Source organism: Halyomorpha halys, unplaced genomic scaffold, assembly GCF_000696795.3.
Source record: "Halyomorpha halys isolate HHAL.00 unplaced genomic scaffold, Hhal_1.1 Scaffold260.1, whole genome shotgun sequence".
NCBI lineage: Eukaryota > Metazoa > Arthropoda > Insecta > Hemiptera > Pentatomidae > Halyomorpha > Halyomorpha halys.
The window spans coordinates 527,124-549,545 of NW_027112780.1; the positions used below are offsets into that span (position 1 = coordinate 527,124).

The window sequence follows — 22,422 nt, forward strand, 5'->3', positions numbered from 1 at the left end:
CATGAGAAAAATGCAAAAGTAAGAGAAAAAGGGATGAGTAATGACGCATAAAAGTTCAAGTGAAATACTAACTTTATTAATCCCTTCCCTTCACTACATATATAACAATATCAGCTAATCAAATCAACCTGACACTGCCCAGCTGACGGACCGTAACTCCCTCTGCCAGTCTATGTACATTACCCGTAAACTATTCATACAATATACAAATATGAAACACAATCTCAATAACAATATGATAATAAAATGAGAGTTAACTCCTTCTCTACCTTTCTTAGACAGACATAACTTAATGCTAGATTACAAAGATAAAAATTTTTTATATAATTTTATTTTGGTTTTTTAACAGTAGAATAATTAAAAGGGGAAAAATAACAACAAAACATAATTCTTCTAACTCCCAATAAAGAATACATCCGGTACACCACACTTGTACCTCATCAATATATATATTAAAATGAGGTCAATTCAACGGCAAATTCAAATTCATATTGACCTCGTTCAAATGTGAATGCCATCTTGTGCTGGTCATCAGGATCCATTTTTATTTTATGGTATTCGGTCCTTAAGTCTAGAGTGATAAATATCGTTGCCCTGCTCATCCTGTCTAAAATGTCTTAGGACCTTGGTATTGGGTATTTGTCATCTATCATGTTTTCATTTAATTTCCGGTAATCTATGACTATCCTATTATTTTTGCCTGGCATACTATTTTTCTTCACCCCCCACAAGAGACTATCATATGGACATACTGTCTATAATTATTCCTTTACACTTTGGGCTATCAAGCTTCCTGAACGTGTTGACGTAGAGCCTGCAGTTATCTCTTCAATCTTGTTTTAACACTATCTCATAGACAGTTTTTACAGTTGCACCTAGCATGTCCCCCTTAAAAAAAAGTCTTGTATTCCCTCCTATGTCTCCAATCGTCTGCTTGCTTGATAGCTCCAACTCTCACCCTCTCGCCCTTTTGATGACGATGACATTTTATCCCTATTCTAATCCTCCATATTCCTCCGTTGTTCACAAGCCAGGCACTTACTCTTCCCAGCAGATCACACCCCACGGTTGTCAGGTATTCTCTCAAATAAAATTAATGGGATAGTAGTAAGCTCAAATTTATCAATTTCATGTATTTTGTTGTTCCAATTAAACATCCAATTTATTAATCCTTACAAAGCTAATCAAATTTGAGATACGAACAGTAGATTGAGTAAACTATTGCAGAAGTATTTTAAAAATATGGGTCTTGCAATATTGATAAATAAAATTATTTTATAACTTTTAACTACACTTATTTATCTATAATTATCATTCTCAACATGACCATCCTCATAAACTTTATAAACAATTAACTGATTTAATAAATAAATATGATTACCAAGCAATTTATTTTTATTTATTATACTTACGGGTGAAATAAAGGAAGGAATGATAAATCTACTCTGACTACCTGCTTCTTATCATTTGAAATTTCCACTGTTATCGGCACTGTCTGAGACCTTAAAATAAAAATGATAGAATAACCAAAAGTTAGTATAAAATAGTTTAATACATTATTCAGATTTCAAAATCAAATAAAAGATATAATTTATTCAACATGACAGCCTGAGTACTTTTCCTGAAGTTTACCACTTGATATTTACATCATAATATTATACCTCATAAAAAAAATTCATATTTAGATTATATATAATGTACAGTCAACTATTTACACCTTATCATTCATATTTACACTCATGTATTATGAATTTTATCATACCTAAGCAAATATGACAAGTAAACAGACTATGAGATGACTCAATGGCACTCCAGGAAAAATACTACCCTAAAGGAGGGTAGGTAGGTATACAACCTTGAAGATATGTACTTTAACATTCTTCTCTACCTCCCTCTACCCAATGACAGTGTTGCAGAGGTGGTAGTATATTGAATTCATCTTCTTTATCCTAATGGATATCTCTCAATCTGCCTTTCCATTCCTGTTGATCACTGTTCTGAGGTAAGTGTATTTGTCCACAATTTCTATTGCTTCACCTTTTCAAAGTATTTCAATGTATTCCTGTTCCCGGCCTATATGTATTATTTTTCGTTTCCTGATATTGATAGACATTCCCTTTCTTTCCAGCTCAGCTTCCCACTCAGTTATGGCTTGTTGTAGGTTCTCTTTAGTATCTGCTTGAGGAATTCAGGGATGATGCTGTCTCTTCCTGCTGCTTTCCTGAGTCTTAATCTCTCCACAGCTCTTTCCACCTCTTCCTTCCATATCATCTCATCATATTCTCCCGGTATACTTTCACTAATCATTCTCTCTTCAGCATCTCCAGAAAAAACCTCCCTGTAGTGACGTCTTCACCTTTCTATAATACCCTGGTCCCTAGTAATCAATCTGCCTCCCACATCCTTTACATTTCATTTTTGTTGACTTGTCTTTCCTTTTATTGCCTTAACCTTTTTCCAGAAAACTTTGACGTTTTCCTAACAGGTACTCTGCAGATTTTGATCGAATTCCTCCCAACTCTTTCTTTTTTCCACCCTCACTAATAGCTTGAATTTGTTTCTCCTTTGAACTTACAGTTCCCTATTGGATGGAATCTTGTGCCTAGGATACTCCTTCCATGCTGCCTTCTTTATCGCCACTGATTCCTTCACCCCATCATTCCACCACTGATATCTTTTATGTGTAGGTGAAATATTGGCAATCCCGTAAGTAGAAGTAGCGGCCTTCGGTATGGTTTTCTTTATTCCTGACCATATTTTATCTACACTTCCATCCATGCTAGTGTCCTGCAGTTTTAAATCCAATAAGTTTGAGTATTCCACTCTTTTTTCAGGTTTTATTTGAAACCCATTTTTGTTCATCATTAATTTTATATTTTATTATTTGACAGTCAGTTTTTACATTCCTTTCAGTGGTAAATGCATTAGAAATCCATTGTCAGCTAATTGACTGTTGTTGGTTTTTTGGCTGCTGTAAAGGGTTCTGTTGCTTCTATTTTTTTTTTATATTGTTCACCAGGACTATTTTTGTAATTCTCATCTGTTTCTCGATCTGGAAATTAAAAAGCACAAAAAGAAGTCGGTTTGTGCATTATTTCACCCGATACACTTACTAAAACTCTTAGTGTCCATAGCAATGATGCAAACTACAAGTTTACATGAAATTGGTAGTCAACTTGCTAATATCATCTGAGAGTCAAGCAATATTCTATGTTTTTCAAATTCCTTTTTTTTTTTAAAACACTAGAAAATACATATCTAATTCAAAAGAATCTCAAAATCCCCTCTTCATATTATACGAATACTCATGCTCAAGAAAAAAAAAAAATATATAACTAGTCTAAACTTTTTTTTGTTTTCATACCCAGATAAAGTCAAATCACGACATATATGTGGAGTTTCATAGATTTTCACTCTTAATACTACATCTTTTGAGGAAGTAGAAGCCAATTTTCTTTGAGGTGAAATAGGATATGAAATAGGCTGCTTGGGTTCAGAAAGCACAGGAGGTATTTCAAATCTATCTTCACAAAGAACCCAGACATAATCTTGGCCATAAGCTTTTCTCATTCCTTCTTCCATAGATACCATGCCAACCTGCAATGTGTTTTTGTTAATTATAACGAAATAAATTTTATTTCGATATTAGATTATTTATTTAAATAAAATAGGTAAGGAACATTTTGCTACATTCAATTTAGGATTTTGTTTCTAACATACATGCAACATTTTTTTATTACATAGCTTTTGAAAATTAAAAAAAAAAAGAAACAATAGTTTGGAATTTTTTTATTAATTGATAAATATTACAATCTGTCACAAACTTAAGCAATAAGTAATAGTGATAAATAATCACATTCATACCAAAATAAAATAAATAAAAAAAAATTTATCTTACTCACTCTCAACCTCAGAACCCCAAAGAAGCTCCCACGCATGAGGGGTAGAGCAGGGATCTTTGAGATCCCAGCCCAAGCCCACTCACTGCATCACTGCTGAGTAAATGGAGGCCGAATAAGTGCACTAAAGCTGCAAACATTATACATGAGTGGAGCATTGGACCATTGCCAATACTCTGTTGATTTTATTTTAAATAGGTCTCTTGGCCACTGCTGTTTCATCCTTCGAGGTGGATTTTAGGGATGGGTGGAACTGGATAAGGATTGAACCAAAGGATTAGGATGGTTAGAAAGGTCAAGGACAAAAGGGATATGAAGGTCATGGTGGAGTGTTCTGTTGGAAACATAATAGGGTGTAATGACTACAGTTCTAAGGATTTTGAATTGAAGGGAATGGATAAGTTTGATGTTCGAAGATTTAGCTGTTCCCCAAAGTTCAAGTCCATAGGTCCAGATAGGTCTAATGATAGTCTCATAAATTAAAAATATGTTTTCAATTGAGTGATGAAAGAACCTCTGAGAAGTTGGGCCTCCGTCCTCTAAATATTTCAATTTTTTTTTTTTGTTCTGGTTGTTTCCATAAGAGTTCTAGAGTTCTAAATTATTTACAGAAATAGTTCTGTTGTTTAAAACATCAAGAATACCATTCAAAGATATGTGCGAAAATTATGTATTTTGTGAAACTTTGACAGCCTATAACTCTTTTGCATTGAACTTTAGCACTTTAATTATTAGGGATAATTTTTAGAACTCTTGGGGGAGGGAGTAACAGAACCCTCAAAAAACAAAAAAAACATTTTCCAAAAATTTTTGATTGCAAATTTCAGACCTAAGAAGTCATGAAAATTAAAAATTCTTAGTTTTAGTAGCTCCCCTACGAGGTTTAAAGTTTCTGATAAAAATGAAAAACATTTATGTTGTTTAATACATGAAAAATACCAATTAAAAATAAGCAAGACTTTTGTGCAGCTTCAACATCGTATATCTGTTTTGTTGTCAACATTAGCACTTTGATTATTAAGGATAATTATTAGAACTCTTGTTCCTGTGAAAAATCCCCACCCCCCAAAAAAAAATTTTGATCGAAAATTCATGACCAGAGAAGTTGTAAAAATAACAAAACAAAAAAAATTTCTAGTAGACCCTTTATGAGTCTTAAAGTTCCCAATAAAAATAAAAACCCAATAAAAATTATTAGGGATAATTTTTAGAACTAAGCAGGGGGAGGTCACCATAACTCCCAACAGAACTGTTGGCTATCGACCAAAATATTTCGCCAAAAAAAGATATTTTTAAGTCCGAAGAAAAAAAAAATTGATAAGAGATTTGTTAGAAAGAAGATAAGTAGAGTGATAAGGGATATAAATTCAGATTGGGGAGAAGTGAGGAGGAGGGGGAATGTAGGGGATCTGGTGATTAAGATTTTGAGAAATGTATGTGGTTTGAGGAACAGATGTGTGAGGATGTTGGGGTTGGGGTTGAGGATAATAGGATGTAGGTTGCAATCGCAGCAAGGCCTCAGTTGCCAGTTCTATTTCTCCAGTCATTTCAGTGAAGGACACTCCTGGTTTGACAGTTCTTGAGGATCTTAGGGATGGTACGGGTGAAAATATCTCATTTCATACTGATGAGTATGTAGATGTAAAAAAAAAGTATATATACATATATATATATATATATATATAGGTTGAAGGCAAGTAAAATATTAATTTACGTAACAATATACATAATGAAAGGCAGAGTAGCACTATCATCCTCACAGGCAAGCCTTATGGCTGCTGATTAAAAGCTCAAGCCATTATCTATACCAGAGTCTATGGCTGCCGTCAGTCTTAAGGAACGTAATCACTGTGCACTGAGAAGTTTACAAGTAAGTGATCACTCACCTATATTTATGCTCTCATGTGAGTAGTATCGCTTGTGATTATATTGACACTGTTTTTCATGAGTTTATTTCATCTAGATCACGGTTAAAAATAAGTCTATTGTGGGACATAATGTAATATAAGAACAATTGCTGGCTAGCACATGCAAAGACTAATGAAACAATAAGTATTGAAAAAAAATAGAGGAACAAAAAATACACTGAGAAAAGGACGCAGCCAACCCTCAACGTTGTGATTAAAACAGCTCTTACCCTTATTAATATGGGAGGTTCTGAGTGCTTTTATTTTTACCTTTATTTATAGTATGCTATCTTGTTAATAATATTCACTGTTAATATTTTTTAATTAGTATTATCTTTTAGGATCTACCCTCTAATTTAATTTATTTCCAAATATTTCACTAAAACTTTCCAATATTATCTTCTCTCTTTTAAGGTTTGCTTACACAGTTAGTATTATTGAATCAATATCAAATTTAATCAATATATTGACTGTTTGAAAGATATATTGTAACTATAGTATTGATATATAAACCATTTTCAATATTCAGTAGTCATATATAACCCTTTTTTCCCACATTACTAACATCCTCCTAACCTGCCATGTTAACTCCCAATCCTTCCTTGCACATTTCGACTAATTCTTCCATTACCTTCACAATAACTTTTATCTTATCATTGCTGTGTTTGAAATCTAGCTTAAACCAAACATTCCTTTTTCTTCTATAACTATCTCTAACTACACACTCATTCTTCATGATCAGACGGACCGAAATGACAAAGGAGTTGGCTTATTTATTCATGAAAGCTTGAGACTTAAAATCCTTTTCAAACCTCCTGATACCCCACACCTTGACTACTTATTTGTAGAAATTTCCTCCTTCTCGTTTACTCTACTATATGTCATGTATCATTCTCCACAAGTTAAATTTTATGAAACATTTGAATTCTTCCTTCTCATTTATGTTCCTCAATATTACAATTTTATTATTCCTAGAGGTTTTAACAAAAACCTCCTATTCTACATTTCTGATAAAACTTACCTTGTAGGTCTCGGATATTCATTTGACCTACCCAATCCACCCATCATACCCAGTTTTCTGACACTTTAATAGACCTTTCTGTGGTAGATTCCCATCAAAATTTACTCTCCTCTTAAAATTCAATATTGCTCCTATCATACTATAACCTAATTCAAATTTCCTATAACATTTCTACTCCTACCCTTTCTCTAAACAAATCTCCTGGCGAAATTTCGATTCTTTAACCCCAGAATCCATGAATCCTACCCTAGAATCATTATCCTGTTCTATTGAACCCATTTATGCTTCAAAATCAATTGATAAAATCGTGAAATCCCTCTCATCTAACCTCCTAAACTCCTTAATCAATATACACCTTCATTATCATTTACCTTCCGATGCTTCCCAGCTCCATGGATAAATACCAAAATTCGAGAAATGATGAAGAGAAGAGAAACTACCAGAAGATGCTTTAGGTGTATTATACTACCAGAAGATTATTCCACCTTCAAGTCTCTTAGAAACCTCATCTAGTCCTCCTTAAACTGTGGCAAGGCAAAGTACTTTCAGTATACTCTCCTAAGACCCAGATCCTAAAACTAAGTGGAAAGTCCTAAGGAGATTCTCTATTACTAGCTCCACATCCTTCTCTTATTATCCTGTCACACCTGATGACCTTAATGCATTTTTTAGTGATACTCTTCCAAATGAACCTCAAGTCCAACCATTTTCCCTTCCTATTCTTCAAACTCCATGTAATTTCAAAAACCATTTACTTATTTAATTTTATCCTTATCTCATCATGTACATAGTTTGATTATGTTCATTTAATTTATCTTTCAGTTTATAAACATATAAAGATTTTATTTATTTATAATTTTTTTTTCTATTTGTAATTATTTTTATTTATTTTTTAATTTTGGAATAAACCTGATCATTTATCACTATTACTTATTACCCAAGGTTGTGACAGATTGTAATATTTATCAATAAATAAAATTTGAAAATTTAAATTTAATACGGGCATTGAACTGGGCCCTCAATAACAAGTAGATCAGTTAGAGACACCTTACATATTAAATGGATGAGAAAATAAAATAATTTCAAAGTAATAATATGAGGCTAAGGCGTAAAAAGCATAATATGACATCATATGGTTCCAATCTTTCAGTTGTTCTTTAGTTATTTAATTCAGCTCAAAATTATAATATTGGAGGTATAATCTCCCATAGTTATTTTCTAAACTATTTCTCATAAACATAGATTGGAAATGAAAGGTCCTAATGTATTGAAAGAAAATACAAAGGTAAGTGAAGTTTTACTAATCAAAATATGGGGAACCTTCTCAAAATAATCTTTTTTTTTTGTTTTGTATTTTCTATTTTTTTTTCTATAATACTATTTAATTGTTTTTCTTTTTAAGAAGCAGTCAAGATGCACTGTTAATTCTTCTTTGAAGATATCTTTTTTAGAGATCACCACAGATAGACTCGAAAAATTCCACATAGAACAAGCAAAATTAGTCAACTAGCAGGTCTGTAATAAAAGTGGAAAATGAAAAGTGAGCAGAAAAGTAAGGTTCCACATCTTCAAGTCTGTATACTTACCTACACTGACTGTTGCAGTCAAACACATGAAATTACAAAAGTATCTTATGGAAATGAGGTTAGTTATTATTATGCCAACAATTAAATCAATGTTTTCCTGTATCTATGGTGTTTAATCATACTTTCACTAGTAAAAATTTAATTTTTTTTGTTTCTATATCTTATTAATTTGGAATTAAATTATTTTTGCATCCATTTGTAATATGTCATGTGTTTTGGGTTAAACTTCAAGTTCCATTTAAATGGAGGAAATCTATTTCTATGTTCATCAATTCGAAATTCTTGAATCAGAGTCATCTTGAATCATTATCTATCTTGTGATCGACATATCTCACAAATAACATAAAAATAGGTTTAACTACTCAAGCAGTTCTTAAAACTTTGAGATTATTTCTGAATTACTAGCACTCTCCCTTATTTCCCCCTATATTGACTACAGTGTGTATAGGAATGTCTGGTGAGCTTGAGATAAAATATAGATGATGAAGAAATAAATGTATTGCTTCATAGCATTCCTTTTCATTGTTCCCAGATGCTTTCATATATCTTGTTGATCTTCTTAATTAGGGTGGTTTAATCCCACTTACTTGCTGGTGTCAGTTTCTCCTTTGTATCATTCTATATCTTAGTGAAATGAACATCAAAATAAGGTAAATAACTGTAAAAATAGTCAAAGTAAAGTTTCTTCATTATTCATCAGAAAATTATACTGTTCTCTCTCTCTTTTTTTTTTTTTTTCCTCATAAGAAACATTCTATTAATTATCCTATTAAGTTCATAAGTTCATTAATTTAATATTAAATTCATATACTGAATCATTTATTAATTAACATTAGTATAGTATTATTTCAGTGATGGTATACCATGCAATTAGATTAAAAAATTGACTGGTTTTTGAACTTATGTAAGTGCCAAGCAATGAAATAGCATGAAGCAGGTGTTATAACAGCGATGTAATATGAGGAACAAGCAAATAATGTTTTTATTTTTACTTACAGACCAACTGAAAGAAAACTGAATGAAATTTTCTACTTTTTTTGAGTATGCATCATGTACAAATACTTCACTCCATGAGGGAATATAACAAGATTGCTTGGTGAACTTTAAACACCTATATTTATTATTGTCAGTATCAGATGGAATAATTTTAGCCAATGCGTGAAGCTCTTTTCCTTTAATAATTTTCATATCTGGGACAAAAAAAGATAATTAAAAATTGAATTATATGCGTAAATACATACATAAAAACATGTGTGATGTTCAAAACGATTATCTATATTTAATAAATAATTTAATCAAAACAGAGCTATGAATATATAACACTTTAAAACATATTTCCAAAAAGTCAAATAAACTAAGCACAATCTAAATTGTTCAGGGAATTTTCTGTTTACACTGTAAATTATTATTTACATGAAGCACACTTTATTAAGAAAAAAGAAAATCTAAACTAGTCAATACTGTAGATTTCTATAAAATGTGGGGGACATGTTCAACATTGTAGGAAATCGGGAAATCCAGTCCCACCCCATCAGACCAATTTATGCAAGTTTGAACATTACATATATATACACAGTTTAGCAGTTACCATACATTTCTATTGAGATGTGATTCAATTTGAAAAAATATTTAACTGTAAACACAAACAGATTGTTAGTTTGATTAAATTGTTTCAAATTAAATTTTTATAATGAAGAATTTGGTTCAGAACAAATGTAATTAAATTATAAAATAAAGTATTGTACACCTTATAATATTATCTATATAAGAAAAATATATTTTTTAGCAAAAAATCATAAAGCTGAGATAGAAAGCTCATTTTTCTAGAAAACAAAATCAGAATTTTAGATATACTGAAATAAGGTGAAAAAATTAAAATCATGGCTAAAGAATTAATCTTAAGAGAGACAACAGTTCTAACAATATGGCGAAATACAAACTAAAATATCAAAATATTTAAAGAGAGTTACTCTGATAAAAGACATATTACTGCCTAAAATAGAAAAGTGTTTAATGTTGGGAATGAAAGACTGTTACTTGAGAAGTATACTATTAAATAGTGTAGTCATAAAACAAAAGGCATTCAAGGTTTACAAATATTTAATAAGTTTGGGAGGCAATTCTTCTAATGAATTGCATAAAAACAAATTTAAAGACAGTACATGGTGATTCAAAAAATTTTAGAAGAGATTTTCCTAATAATTTAAATGGTTGAAATACTTGTCCTCACTATATATTTCAAATACAGGTACATGATAGTTAAGACTATAGTTTATCAACTTTTCTTTTATTGCTATAAATACAAAAAAGAACAGAAAAAAATATTCTGAGACTTTATATGATTGAACTATAACATGTGTAATGAGGTAGAAAGTTCACTTATCATCCTGGCTCACAACAAATATTGTACCAATATGCAAAGCAATAATAAATATATGTAAATTAACAACCAGAAACAAATAAAATAAAGAAAATGTTGTTATAAACACAAATATGAAAGTTTATAATGAAGTAAAAAAAGGAAGAAATTTCCTGATAAACAGAACGAAGAAAAAAAATAATAAAAAGAAATTTTAAGGAGACTTACCACCAGCACCAAAAAAGTCAAGTATTTTCCAGCTTTTACTAACTATGGTTACACATTCTATCTGCAAATTGTGAAGATTTACCGAGTTCTGAAAAAATAAATAACTAGTATGTATATATATTAATATGTTCTTTCCCCTAATCTTTAATAAATAATCAACTTATCAATTACTTAACTTTGGCTCTTTGTCTAGAGGTACTCCCTAGGGTTGAGTTATATTGTTAATCATTTACTTTAACACATATATTTTTGAAAAAAGGAGCATATTAATTAATAAAACAGTTGCCAAAATTAATATGGAGTATAGTAATTAAAATGATATTATCTTATTTACTTGATAAATGTACCATGGAACAAAACTGGAATAAAGAGATAAAATACACCATATTATATGAAACATTTATTAGACAAAAAACAAATTAATTAAAACAATCAACTAACAGTTGATCCTTATAAAATATGTAAACATTTTTATAAGCTATAATAGTGGATAAGATTAATATGGTTTCTTTTATTTGAAGTCACTTGATACCAAAATAAATTTACTGACATGAACATTGACTAATGGCAAAAATATCACTAAAATATGTTTATTTACATGATATAAATTTATATATCTTTTCTTTAAACTTTTTCTTTCGCTTCCTTTGAAAATTGAGGGAATGCCACTAATTGGATAAGTCGAGTTTGAAAAGGTTACTGAGCCCCAGGAACTGGGCTAATCATTCGTCAAGGGTTAATCATTCAAAGAACAAGAAGCAGCCTCAGAATTGGAAGGTCGACAAGGTCATGACAATGGCTATGCACAATGGATATAAGAATTAAATGATGGAATATTCACACAATAAATAGAAAAAAGGTTGAACTAGATATAATTTCATTAGATGATAAAATGCTAAATCTTATATTATATATCTAAATTTTATAATAATAATAAAACAATTCTTACAAACAAGTTAGAACTTAGATGAAATCTAATAATCTTCTCATCTTCAGATGCTTTTAATTCAGCGGGAACCTCTGCGCTGGGTACATTGGTGGTCATAATTTTAATATTACTGTATGCTACAGTGGGCCAAGAGTGTTTTACTAATCTGTAACTGAAAATTAGGATTCTATAAACATATAAAATATAAGTAAATTGATTCTTATTAAAACTACTAAAAAAAACAGTTAGCCTTAATTTTAACGAAGGTTGGACTAAAAAACTGATATTGATAAACTGGTATTAAAACAAATACAAATCATTCAATTAAGAAATAGTTAAAATTATAGTGGACAAGCCAAAAATAATCACGATAATTAAGTTCAAGTTTAAAACTTTGTCAATATAAATATAATAATAATAATATTCTTTATTTATTCTGGGATTGATTCCTTTAGAATAATATACAGGTGTCAAAATTAAGCTTTAAAGCCTTAAAGTAAAGTACAAAATAAAAATTAAATTATAAAATGTCATAAAATATAATAAAACAGTGAATTCGAAAAGATAAAAATGAACAACAATAATTAACAAAGTATATAAAATAAAAATTGAACAAATAAAATAAAACTATATGTCATATCATAAAACATAAGATGCCTAACTTCTGATAATAAATAAAAGGAGAAAAAAAAAATGATAAAAAATCAAACACAATTAAACTAAAAGTAATAAATGGAAAGGTACAATATCTGCTAATATACATATTTACAAGTATAAAACGAAAAACTGAAGCATTAAATACAGAAAATATATAAACCTTGTTTGAAACTTTCAATTGTTATTCTTCCGGAATTGGATGGTCAGAAGGTGGTCGAAGATACGGGATTTGAAGGTTGGAAGGGTATTAGAACTATGAATGAAGGAGGGAATAGAATTCCATAGGAAAGAGGAGCGGATGAGGAAAGATCTACCAAAGGTTGCAGTTCGATGGGCAGTTACATATAAGTCTGAAGGCCGTGAGCGGGAATGCACTGAAGATTTAAATTCAAGGATATCAGAGATGGACGACAGATGGCGGGATTAAATAATTTGGTAGAGGAAGGAAGCAAGAAAATATTTACGACCAAAGGAGGGGTAAAGCCACTTCAATTCTTCATAAAATTGGGTGACAGGCGTCCCCAAAGATGAATTGTACAAAGCAATTAATTAACTGTTTTAATTTTGCTTCAAAATCCCAGAGACACCCCCGTAAACCACACAGCAACAATCAAAGTGGGGGAAAATTAAGGAAGTAACCAGGAGCCTACGGGTTTCAAAAGGAAGTAGATGACAAAGATAATTATAAAGATATCGATAAATAAAATTTATTATATATAAAATTATTTATATATAAAAATAAGTATAAAGAAATAGAAGAAATTAATCTTTATTCTGGAGTTATTGTTCACTTAAAAGATATTGTAATGAACAAATAATGTGGTGGTCTAGCAGCAGCAATTATAAATTTTAAAAAATGGCATAATGTAACTAAACAATTTTTTAACTTTTATTTGATAAAAACTGAAAAAAAAAAACAGTGAAAAAATATGAAAAGTGGTAAACATTAGTTCCAGAAATAAAATATACATATAAAGAAAATATAACTCTTCAACTACCAACTATGAGATTATTTGTGTATTCTTGCTAAGAACATCAAGTATAATTTATCTGGTAGTTTAGTTACTTGCCACATTTATGCAACTGCGATGAAATTTTTAAAAAAATATGAGATAACTTGTAGTTAGCATAATATCACAAACTAGGCGATAATGTATACCAGTTATCTCAACTGGCAGGCACAAACTTAAAGAATTTAATTTCTTCTATTTCCTTTTTTTGCATGAGGCTATCTGACTAGTAATTGAATGGTTGAAGAAAGTGATGGCTTTTGAAAATTGGGAGAACAATAGAGTAAGAAATTGAGGCCAGAAGGGAGTTAAAGATGTTTGCAGAAAGAAGGAATAGTTTGAATATTTCTATATGGTAAGGAGTAAAGTATTCCCATTAAAAACACCAAAAAAAAATAGGGAGAAAATTGTAAAGATAGTGGATATCGAGAAAAGGATCAAGAATGTATTGAACAAGAATTTGAAGAAGGGCAGAATCAAAAAGAGCACTGAATCCTACGACAATGGACTTCAATTTTCCAGCATTTAATTTTAATCTGTAACCAAATACCCAAGAGCATATCGTGCAGAGGTCAACTAAAATTTATAAGAGAGTATCTCAAAGTTCTGAAAGAAAAAAAAAGAGTGGTGAATATGGGGATTATCAGTGAATAAGTGAAAAGACCAATTATATAAAATAGATAAAAGTATAATGAAAATAAAAATTAGTAAAAATAACTTGCTCATACCTCTATACATCAATGAAGTTGAGCAGAGAATAACTGATTAATATTGGCAAAAGCCAAAGTAAAATGAAATAAACAAATCATTGATCAAACATTTTATGAAACATAATTAACACAGTAAAGTAAATAGGATTATGACAATCAGCCACACACAAAACAAAATATTTACAAATAATCATGCTCCTGGCTTGCAAGAGATACAATAGCATTTATTTTAATACTGTTTTTACTAAACAGAAAATGTAAATAAAAATAAAACACTCATCAAATAAATACCTTGGTTTACTACTTTTTAAAACACTTTCATAGTAAAAAAGAAGATCAAAATTTTTATATCCCTCAAAAACAGGTTGTGAAAATAATGACAAGTCTATGGTATCATTGACAGCTAAAGGAGAAGTTAGTTCCACAGTAAATATTTGATCCGTAAACTCTGTTTCATGATTCTCCATAAATATCCTAAAATTTTCTGATGTTGTAAAAAATATCTTGGAGATGGCAACTGAGCCAGTATTTTTTAAGTGGACATTAAAAGGGTGAATTTCACGAGTAATAAATTCTTTTTTGAGTCCAGAAAAACAGACCTGAAAAAATAAAATGTTATTTTATTTACAATAGTTATTTAAAATATTTCTTCATAAGGGTCCTTTATAATTATAATTATAAACTTTGTTAGTCCATGAAATAAATAACAAACAACCTTTTTGATATAAGAATAAAACAAAAATTTTAAGAAAGGTGACATATTTAATATGAGAATTAACTTTAAAAAAATGGGTAAATGTTTTAATAATTTAAAAATTATAAAATACATTTTAGCCTATTCTCAATTAAATGAAGTATAATATTATGATAATGTGAAATGTTAAATAATGATTCATCAGTAATGTAGAATTAAGTTAGAATTTCCAATAAAGATTAATCAATAAAAAGATAATTAGATGATGTAATATATTGGTATGCATTAATTATTTTTAGATGGAAGCAACTTGAAAACAGACTCGAGTCTGGAAATGTTGTTTTTAGGAAAGAAATATAGGTGTTAATCTAAAAAGGTGCTAGTTACTTATTTTCTAGAGTAATAAACAATAATAATTGGAAGATTGTGTGTAATTAATAAAAGAAAGATGGTCAGGATATGGTCAAGAAACAAATCAAATAGTATAAAAAATATTTAATAAGAACCAGAGCATCTTCCTTTTATTAAAAAATTGTAATATGTTATTTATTGATTTTTATTTTCTTTCTATAATTTAATACAAAAAATCACATAGGACTGTAGCTGAAACAATTATATTTAAAACATATTTGATTATTTATTTAAAGTTCATCGCTAATCAATAATGTCGGATGAATATTTTATTTTTTGAAACATTCACAAAACAGAAACAGAAAAATTGATTTATAAAAGTCAACCATTCATAACTATTTTAAAATAAATTAATAATTTTATGAAATACTAATGCATACAACTGCAGATTATGTGAATATGAAATACACTAATTTTAGAAATGAGGAGTCTAATTGAAAAATTATTTTTCTAGATAAAGCATAATTGAATAAAGTTTATTGAGAAAGGCCTTAGGCATTAATACATAACATAACAACCTATAGGAATATAGAGAGAAGCCCTTGTTATAATCTTAGTCAGATAACCATTTAGTTAAATTATAGTGGAACTGAGTTATTTGAAGCTGTCTACTTTCAGAGTCTTATCGAGTCTCAACATATCCTCCTCATTGATTCTGAGGACCACTTTTTAAATCATCTTCTCAAGAGCTAAATGGAACAGCATTGACGAGACTCTCCAACATCAGACCTGTTTTAACTTCAAAGTCTTCAGATATTTCTCCTTGTACCAGGACTCAGCATTTAGGATCATTTATACACATTTTTATCAGTCTTACTAACTTCTAAGTTCAGTCATGATCTTCCAAAGACACTCTACATAGGAAGTCAAAAATGTTCCGATTGACAATACAATGGATGGATTGTGTGGCCAATGATGCTAGAAATATCAGTATTAGACACCAAATGTTAGCCACACAAAACCGGGAGTCCTAGCTATTGGAAACCACGGTTTGTCCATAGGTTAAGCTATCTAAGAAAAAGAAGAGGAAAAATATGCTATATCAAATATATTTGAATTTAACCTAAATTTAATCATTATGGTGATTTGCAGGCAAGTATGAACATTTTGTAAAATCATAAACTTACCTCCAAGTTGGGCACATTTCCTATGACAGAAATCTGTAGCCTTCGATCTGCTTTGTCATTTTTTATCATTAAGAGAGGATGGTGACCAAAAACATTAATATCACTAACAGGATCATGCAAAGTGTAAGACAAACCAGTAATATGTAGCTCTCCAACTTGCTTTGGAGTGATCATCAGCATTACCTAGAAAAAAAGAATGAAATGAAGTAAAAAAAATTTATAACTTCTTGTAAATAAATGAAAAGAAATAATTAAAAAAATTACGTATCTAGTCGAATCAGGAGGAATTGAGAGTTCTGATTCTGGTTCAGTTGATGCAGCAACACTAGATTGTGAACTAGTTTCACATATTCCCTTAGTTTCAGGAATTGTAGTCCACAATAGTACAATATTTCTTAAGTTTATTTGGACATTCAATGGGTTTTTTAAACTAATACAAACACCAATGGGCACTAAAAAAATTAAATTAAATTGTTATAGCCTATTAGTAATCACATAACAATCTGATTAAAAATAAGACAAAAAATGTGATTGTGATTTCTGTAACAAAAATTAAATAAATCTTAAATATTATATAAAACATTATAGATTACATTGTTCTTACCTGACCAAAAGAATGAGATAAATAAAATATCATGCATTATCTATTATAAAATATTATATTATTTAAATTTATGGATGTTTAGAATGATAAATATATTTTTTAAATAATTTATTTATTGATATTTACAACTATATTATAAAAATATAACCGGTAAATTTTATGCTAGTTATACAATGGCATGATACAGACATATGGAGAATCAACCCAATGATAGAACACCAATAACATTTCTAGAGAAGAAGATCTTGAGACCATATTCTTTTTAGGCACCTAGGAGAATTATCAGGCAACGAAGGAGAAGCCAGGTTAGAACCAAGTAGGTTTGGGTGGTTGGGAAGTTTAATGTGGAAGGATTGGTATCTGGTTCTGGCCAAATCAGCAACATACGATACGGTACGTACAGGTCCTGATGGATGATTTGATTTATGACAAAATAAGGAGCATTAGAGATTTTAAGAAGGATTTTGGATAGTAAGGATTGGATACATGAGGAATTTGATGGTTTAGTGGAGCCCCAAGATCAACTCCGTAAGTCCAGATAGGCCTTATTATAGCCATATAAATGAGTCTTTTGTAGTTAGAAGTTTAGACCATTTGTCTAGTAAGTGTTGTAAAAGTCAGTATCAATGAGCAATTGCCTGCATTTTCAATCTACTACAAGGATTACAAATCAGTCGTTTGTCCAGATGTAGTCCTAAGTAATGGATCTGTTTGACAGGAATAAGAGGTGTATTATTAAATGATATTATGGGGCAGGAAGTCATGGGTTTACAACAAAGGGTAAATGTAATTTGTTGGAATTTATTGATATTTATTTTAATCCTCTAGTTTGGGCACCATTCTTCAAAGGTGGTGATGAGGAATTGAAAGGTTTGGGATAAAATTGAAGGGTCATTATTCACTGATAATAGACACATGTCATTGGATATGGTAAGGATAGTGTTAGGATGGTTTGGGATGTCATCTGTAAAAACTGTAAAGGATACTATCATAAGGTACACTAGCAGACTGAGGAAAGAGGGTAAATATTTGAATCAGTTTTTATACAACAAATATGATTTGGAAATATGGTGAAATAATTTAATGATTCTCAAACAAATATCCTTTCAAATAATCAAGATACCTCAAGTGGGTTTAATTTTATTACTTGAGATATGAAAAAAAAACAATAAGTTATTAAAAATCCATGGCTGAGACAAAAGGAAATCAGCCCACCGAGTCACTTCTTGCTCACTGAATTTTAATGTTAGCTAGACGAATCAGATATGACTCGACGGGATAATGTCTTTAGTCTAAAGATGATGAAATTTTTATGCATGAGTATTAGATCAGATTATTAACCTCTCCTTCATCATGAATAACTTCATTGTGAATTGCATTGTGGACCCTAAAGAACACAATAAGCAGCCAAGGATCTGTACAGTCCATAGCCCCAACAGAAAAAAATAAAATAAAAATAACATCTGTTTTCTAACTAGCACCAATGTATATTTCAGCTGTCCCCCACATATAATTCCTTAGTTCCTAAACCTAGGTTTCACAAAAATTAGGTAAGTGTTGTTTCAAAATTTTCAATTAACCTCACAAAACAACATAGTGAATAAAATAAATAAAAAATATTTTTTTTTGATAAAAATCTTTACCTCCAATGAAACCAAGCGAAGTAGAAACATTATCTGTGAGATTAGATAAAAGGTCAATCGTTGGTTTAAAAAGCATGAAAGATGTGAAAACTGTGCCATTCGCATAATTGGATATCCTTTCTTCTAAATTGTACCACCTTTAAATTGTGTAAAAACATTGGAAATTATTTTTTCATTAATTAAACACTAATATCATTAATTACTGCAAAAAATACATTATTTTGATTTCTTACATGGAATCTTCTGCAAGTTTCTTAATAGGTGACAAAGGATTTTGGGAAAAATCACATGCTGGTATTCTGTCAAGCTGAACTGCTTTGGTTGGAACATTCAATGCCACTTGAATGAGATTACAATCAATTACAGGCAAGCTTAAAATTACTTCTTCATCTGATTTTTGATAGGACTGCTGCAAAGTTACTCACAAAATAGTTAAATTGTAATAGACGGAAGAATAATATAAAAACTCTACATTTCAGCATATCATAAGCAAAAATATATTATCATTAAAAAAAGAGAATCCATAGCAGTATTTATGTTGTGATTTATTTTATTTTTTAAATTTCATTTGGTTTTATTTGAATGATTGGTAATAAAGATTTAATTTCATTATCTGTTTTCAACATCTTACCACTAATAAAACTATAATCGTTTAACATATCACAGGTATCTTAAAAGTACAAATTTAAATATTACAAGGTACAGTTATCAACACTATCACAATAATACATCATAATTAACTTTATGATACTAAACATTTACTATTTTCTAGTAAATGATAAAACTGAATCGTAATTTTTATAAAAAACAATATAATATTATTCTAAATCATCTTATGTAAAGGAATTAGTAGAATAAGGGAGACAAAGGAGCATAAAATGCTTTGAATCAGCCACAAATATAAGTAAGATGGGTGATTTAGAATGTTAAAGGAATGAAGAGCGACTGGGTAGACAGAGACCTCTTTTCCTTCTATAGCAATGTAAAGAGAGACAAATAAGGGTACAAGCCATGGATCAACCTAACTAGTAATAATGAGGGAAGAATAGGAGTGACAAAGGCAGAGATACAAGAGGAATACGAAGATTATTTCCAGAACACATAAAACAGAGTGAAGCCAATTGAATTAATTTAAACAAAGCAAATACCCCAAATGTAAAATACCCAAGATATTATTTTGGATGAAGCAGTTTGGGCAGTAGAAAATCTAAAAAAATGGCAAAGCACCAGGTTTAGATGGACTATGGACGACCAACTAAACTGATCAAAACTGGTATAGAAATGGCCAAAACAGTGTATAAAGTGTTTCTGATAGAATAGAAAAATCTTAGAAGGATGGAGCTCTGTTGTCATTTTCCTGATATATAAGAAACAAGAATGGTTACAATGCTGCCATTATAGAGGTATTTACAGCCTTTGGGAATAGATAAAAAGCGGCTCCTAGGGCCTTATGTAGCCATAGAATGACGAGAATCTTTGGTTGAATACCAGACAGGATTTTGATGGAGCAACTTAAGTTTGGCCTCAAAAAGATACAAAAAGAAAAGATGGAATTTAATATCAACAGTGAAATATTCATGTGACCAACAAAGAAATGGATGAATTAAGATTCTGTAAGGTCAATTTTTTCCAGTTCCTTTTGGGAATATTTCTCACATCGACAAATGAACTATTGTTTGAGACCAATGTAAGGATCTTAACAGAAAATAGTGCATAATTCACATTGAGCTCACTCTTTAAGTTCTGGACTTTATAAAGGCAAAACAAAGTTCAATTTTAGTATTGTCATGAAATCAGTTCTATTGAATGAGTGTGAGGTGAAAGCATTGACAATATATAGAATAAGAGGCTAAAGTACGGTGAGAACATAGCTCTACGAGCCTTTAAATGAGTCTAAAGAAAAATACCAACCTTTAAGTCAAGACTTGCCAAGACTGGATGATGGGTTGTGCTATAGTTTTAAAAGTCAATAGTTCAACAATTTTTTAAAAGTTTATAAAGCAAAATTATTCATATTTTTGAATATAGATAACACAATAGAGTTATAATAAATTAAAAATAGAGTCATTCTTAGTTTTTAAAAGTAACAGCATAAGTAATAAAAATATCAGAATTATTAAAATATGTACATTAATGTGATTTCCTGTTCTTCAGTGATATAATGAATATGTGAAATACTTTAAAAAATGCAATTTCAAATAAAAAGTATCCCTTTTTAAAAATCTGTTTGTTTTTATTTAGGGGGATATAGTAAGTTTAAGATCATGTATTGTCTGAACTAACAAGTTGTATTTTAAGTCTAATTGCAACAACTAAAAACTTTCTATATGTCTAGACAAACCAATATTTGATGTATAAATAAACCATATATATGAAGCACACTTCATTTTTTTAATATATTACTTATATATATTAACCTAACCACTTATATACCCAAATACAAACCTGAATAGATGATAAATAATCTTTTAGATATATTTCTTGCTGTACTGAGGGTTGCTTACTAGGCCTAGTAACTAAACGACTTAAAGCTTCAAATGCATTTGAAGCTAGTTTTAAGTGAGATGCATGTTTTCCAATTGTATATAGTATATGATCTTCAGCTGCACTCCACGATTTATTACCGTATATCTATGAACAAATTTAATATTTAAAGTAAGACTGAAAAATCAAAAATATTCATTACATTTATTGCCAAATTATTTTGTACTAAATAATAATTTCTGGTAGTTATTAATAAAGAAATAGATATCTGTAAACATATTTTTGGAGAAAATTAAATACTACGATAACAATAGATAAGCATCTTCACCTGACTTTTTTATTTCCACTTACATGGTTATGAAATATATTTAAGGGGAAGTATTGCAATTGTGAAAAATTTCGAACCTGAGTTTTCAAAGTTTTAAGATACTTTGAGTCCAAATAACGAAGTCTAGCTAAACGGTCTGAGTACAAAAGCAAGCTCAAAACCGAAATGTCGTACGAAACTGAAATCATGTATTTAAGGTAGGTAAATACCTGAAATGTTCAATAACTTTTACACAAAAATGACTTGCCAGAAGTGTCACTTTGTATCATCGATTTTATGCTTTTTTTGTTTTATCATTTGTACAAAAATGGATATGCTGATGTTGATTGAACTGGTCATATCAATGTACAATTACATGGACTTTAATATCAGCTACCTCTCATTCTGATTGAAATAGAATGAGAGAGCTTGAATGCTGAATTTTCAAAAAATCTTCACCTTAAGTATCTTTAATGCTGTTAATTTCAAGTAATTAACCTTCTCTCATTGCCAGTAGTAATAAAAAAATGGAAAACTATGAAATAATTTGGTAATTTACTAAAGAAGATGTTAAATGTTTTTGTGTTTCAATGGTTGTTATCATAATAGTCATAGATGTTTTACTTTTTTAGTCATAACAGCCATGGAAACGCAAAAACATGGTAATAGTAGTTTTTTTTTTTTTTTTAAGGAAATGGATAAAAAAATCTCTCTAAATACTCTAGCTAATTATATCAAGAAATGTTCTGACAAAAAAGTGTAATACAATCGTGCACAAACTCAAAAATCTAGTATAACATAAAATTTGGTACAAATCTTCTTCATTGCTCAACTTAAAGTACTGTTA

General features: G+C 29.9%; 1 protein-coding gene across 1 annotated transcript in view; it reads right to left on the minus strand.

Annotated features, from left to right (window-relative positions):
* l(3)76BDm (trafficking protein particle complex subunit 8 homolog l(3)76BDm) overlaps window positions 1-22,422 on the minus strand; it is a 41,773-nt gene that overhangs the window by 1,524 nt on the left and 17,827 nt on the right. The window contains exons 11-21 of the mRNA XM_014420099.2: window positions 21,230-21,415; window positions 19,018-19,193; window positions 18,785-18,921; window positions 16,802-16,989; window positions 16,538-16,720; window positions 14,597-14,904; window positions 11,950-12,100; window positions 11,001-11,088; window positions 9,410-9,603; window positions 3,365-3,597; window positions 1,413-1,502 (exon numbers count right to left, since the gene is read on the minus strand). Coding sequence (XP_014275585.1) covers window positions 1,413-1,502; window positions 3,365-3,597; window positions 9,410-9,603; window positions 11,001-11,088; window positions 11,950-12,100; window positions 14,597-14,904; window positions 16,538-16,720; window positions 16,802-16,989; window positions 18,785-18,921; window positions 19,018-19,193; window positions 21,230-21,415 — 1,934 coding nt within the window. The remainder of the gene's footprint in view (window positions 1-1,412; window positions 1,503-3,364; window positions 3,598-9,409; window positions 9,604-11,000; window positions 11,089-11,949; window positions 12,101-14,596; window positions 14,905-16,537; window positions 16,721-16,801; window positions 16,990-18,784; window positions 18,922-19,017; window positions 19,194-21,229; window positions 21,416-22,422) is intronic.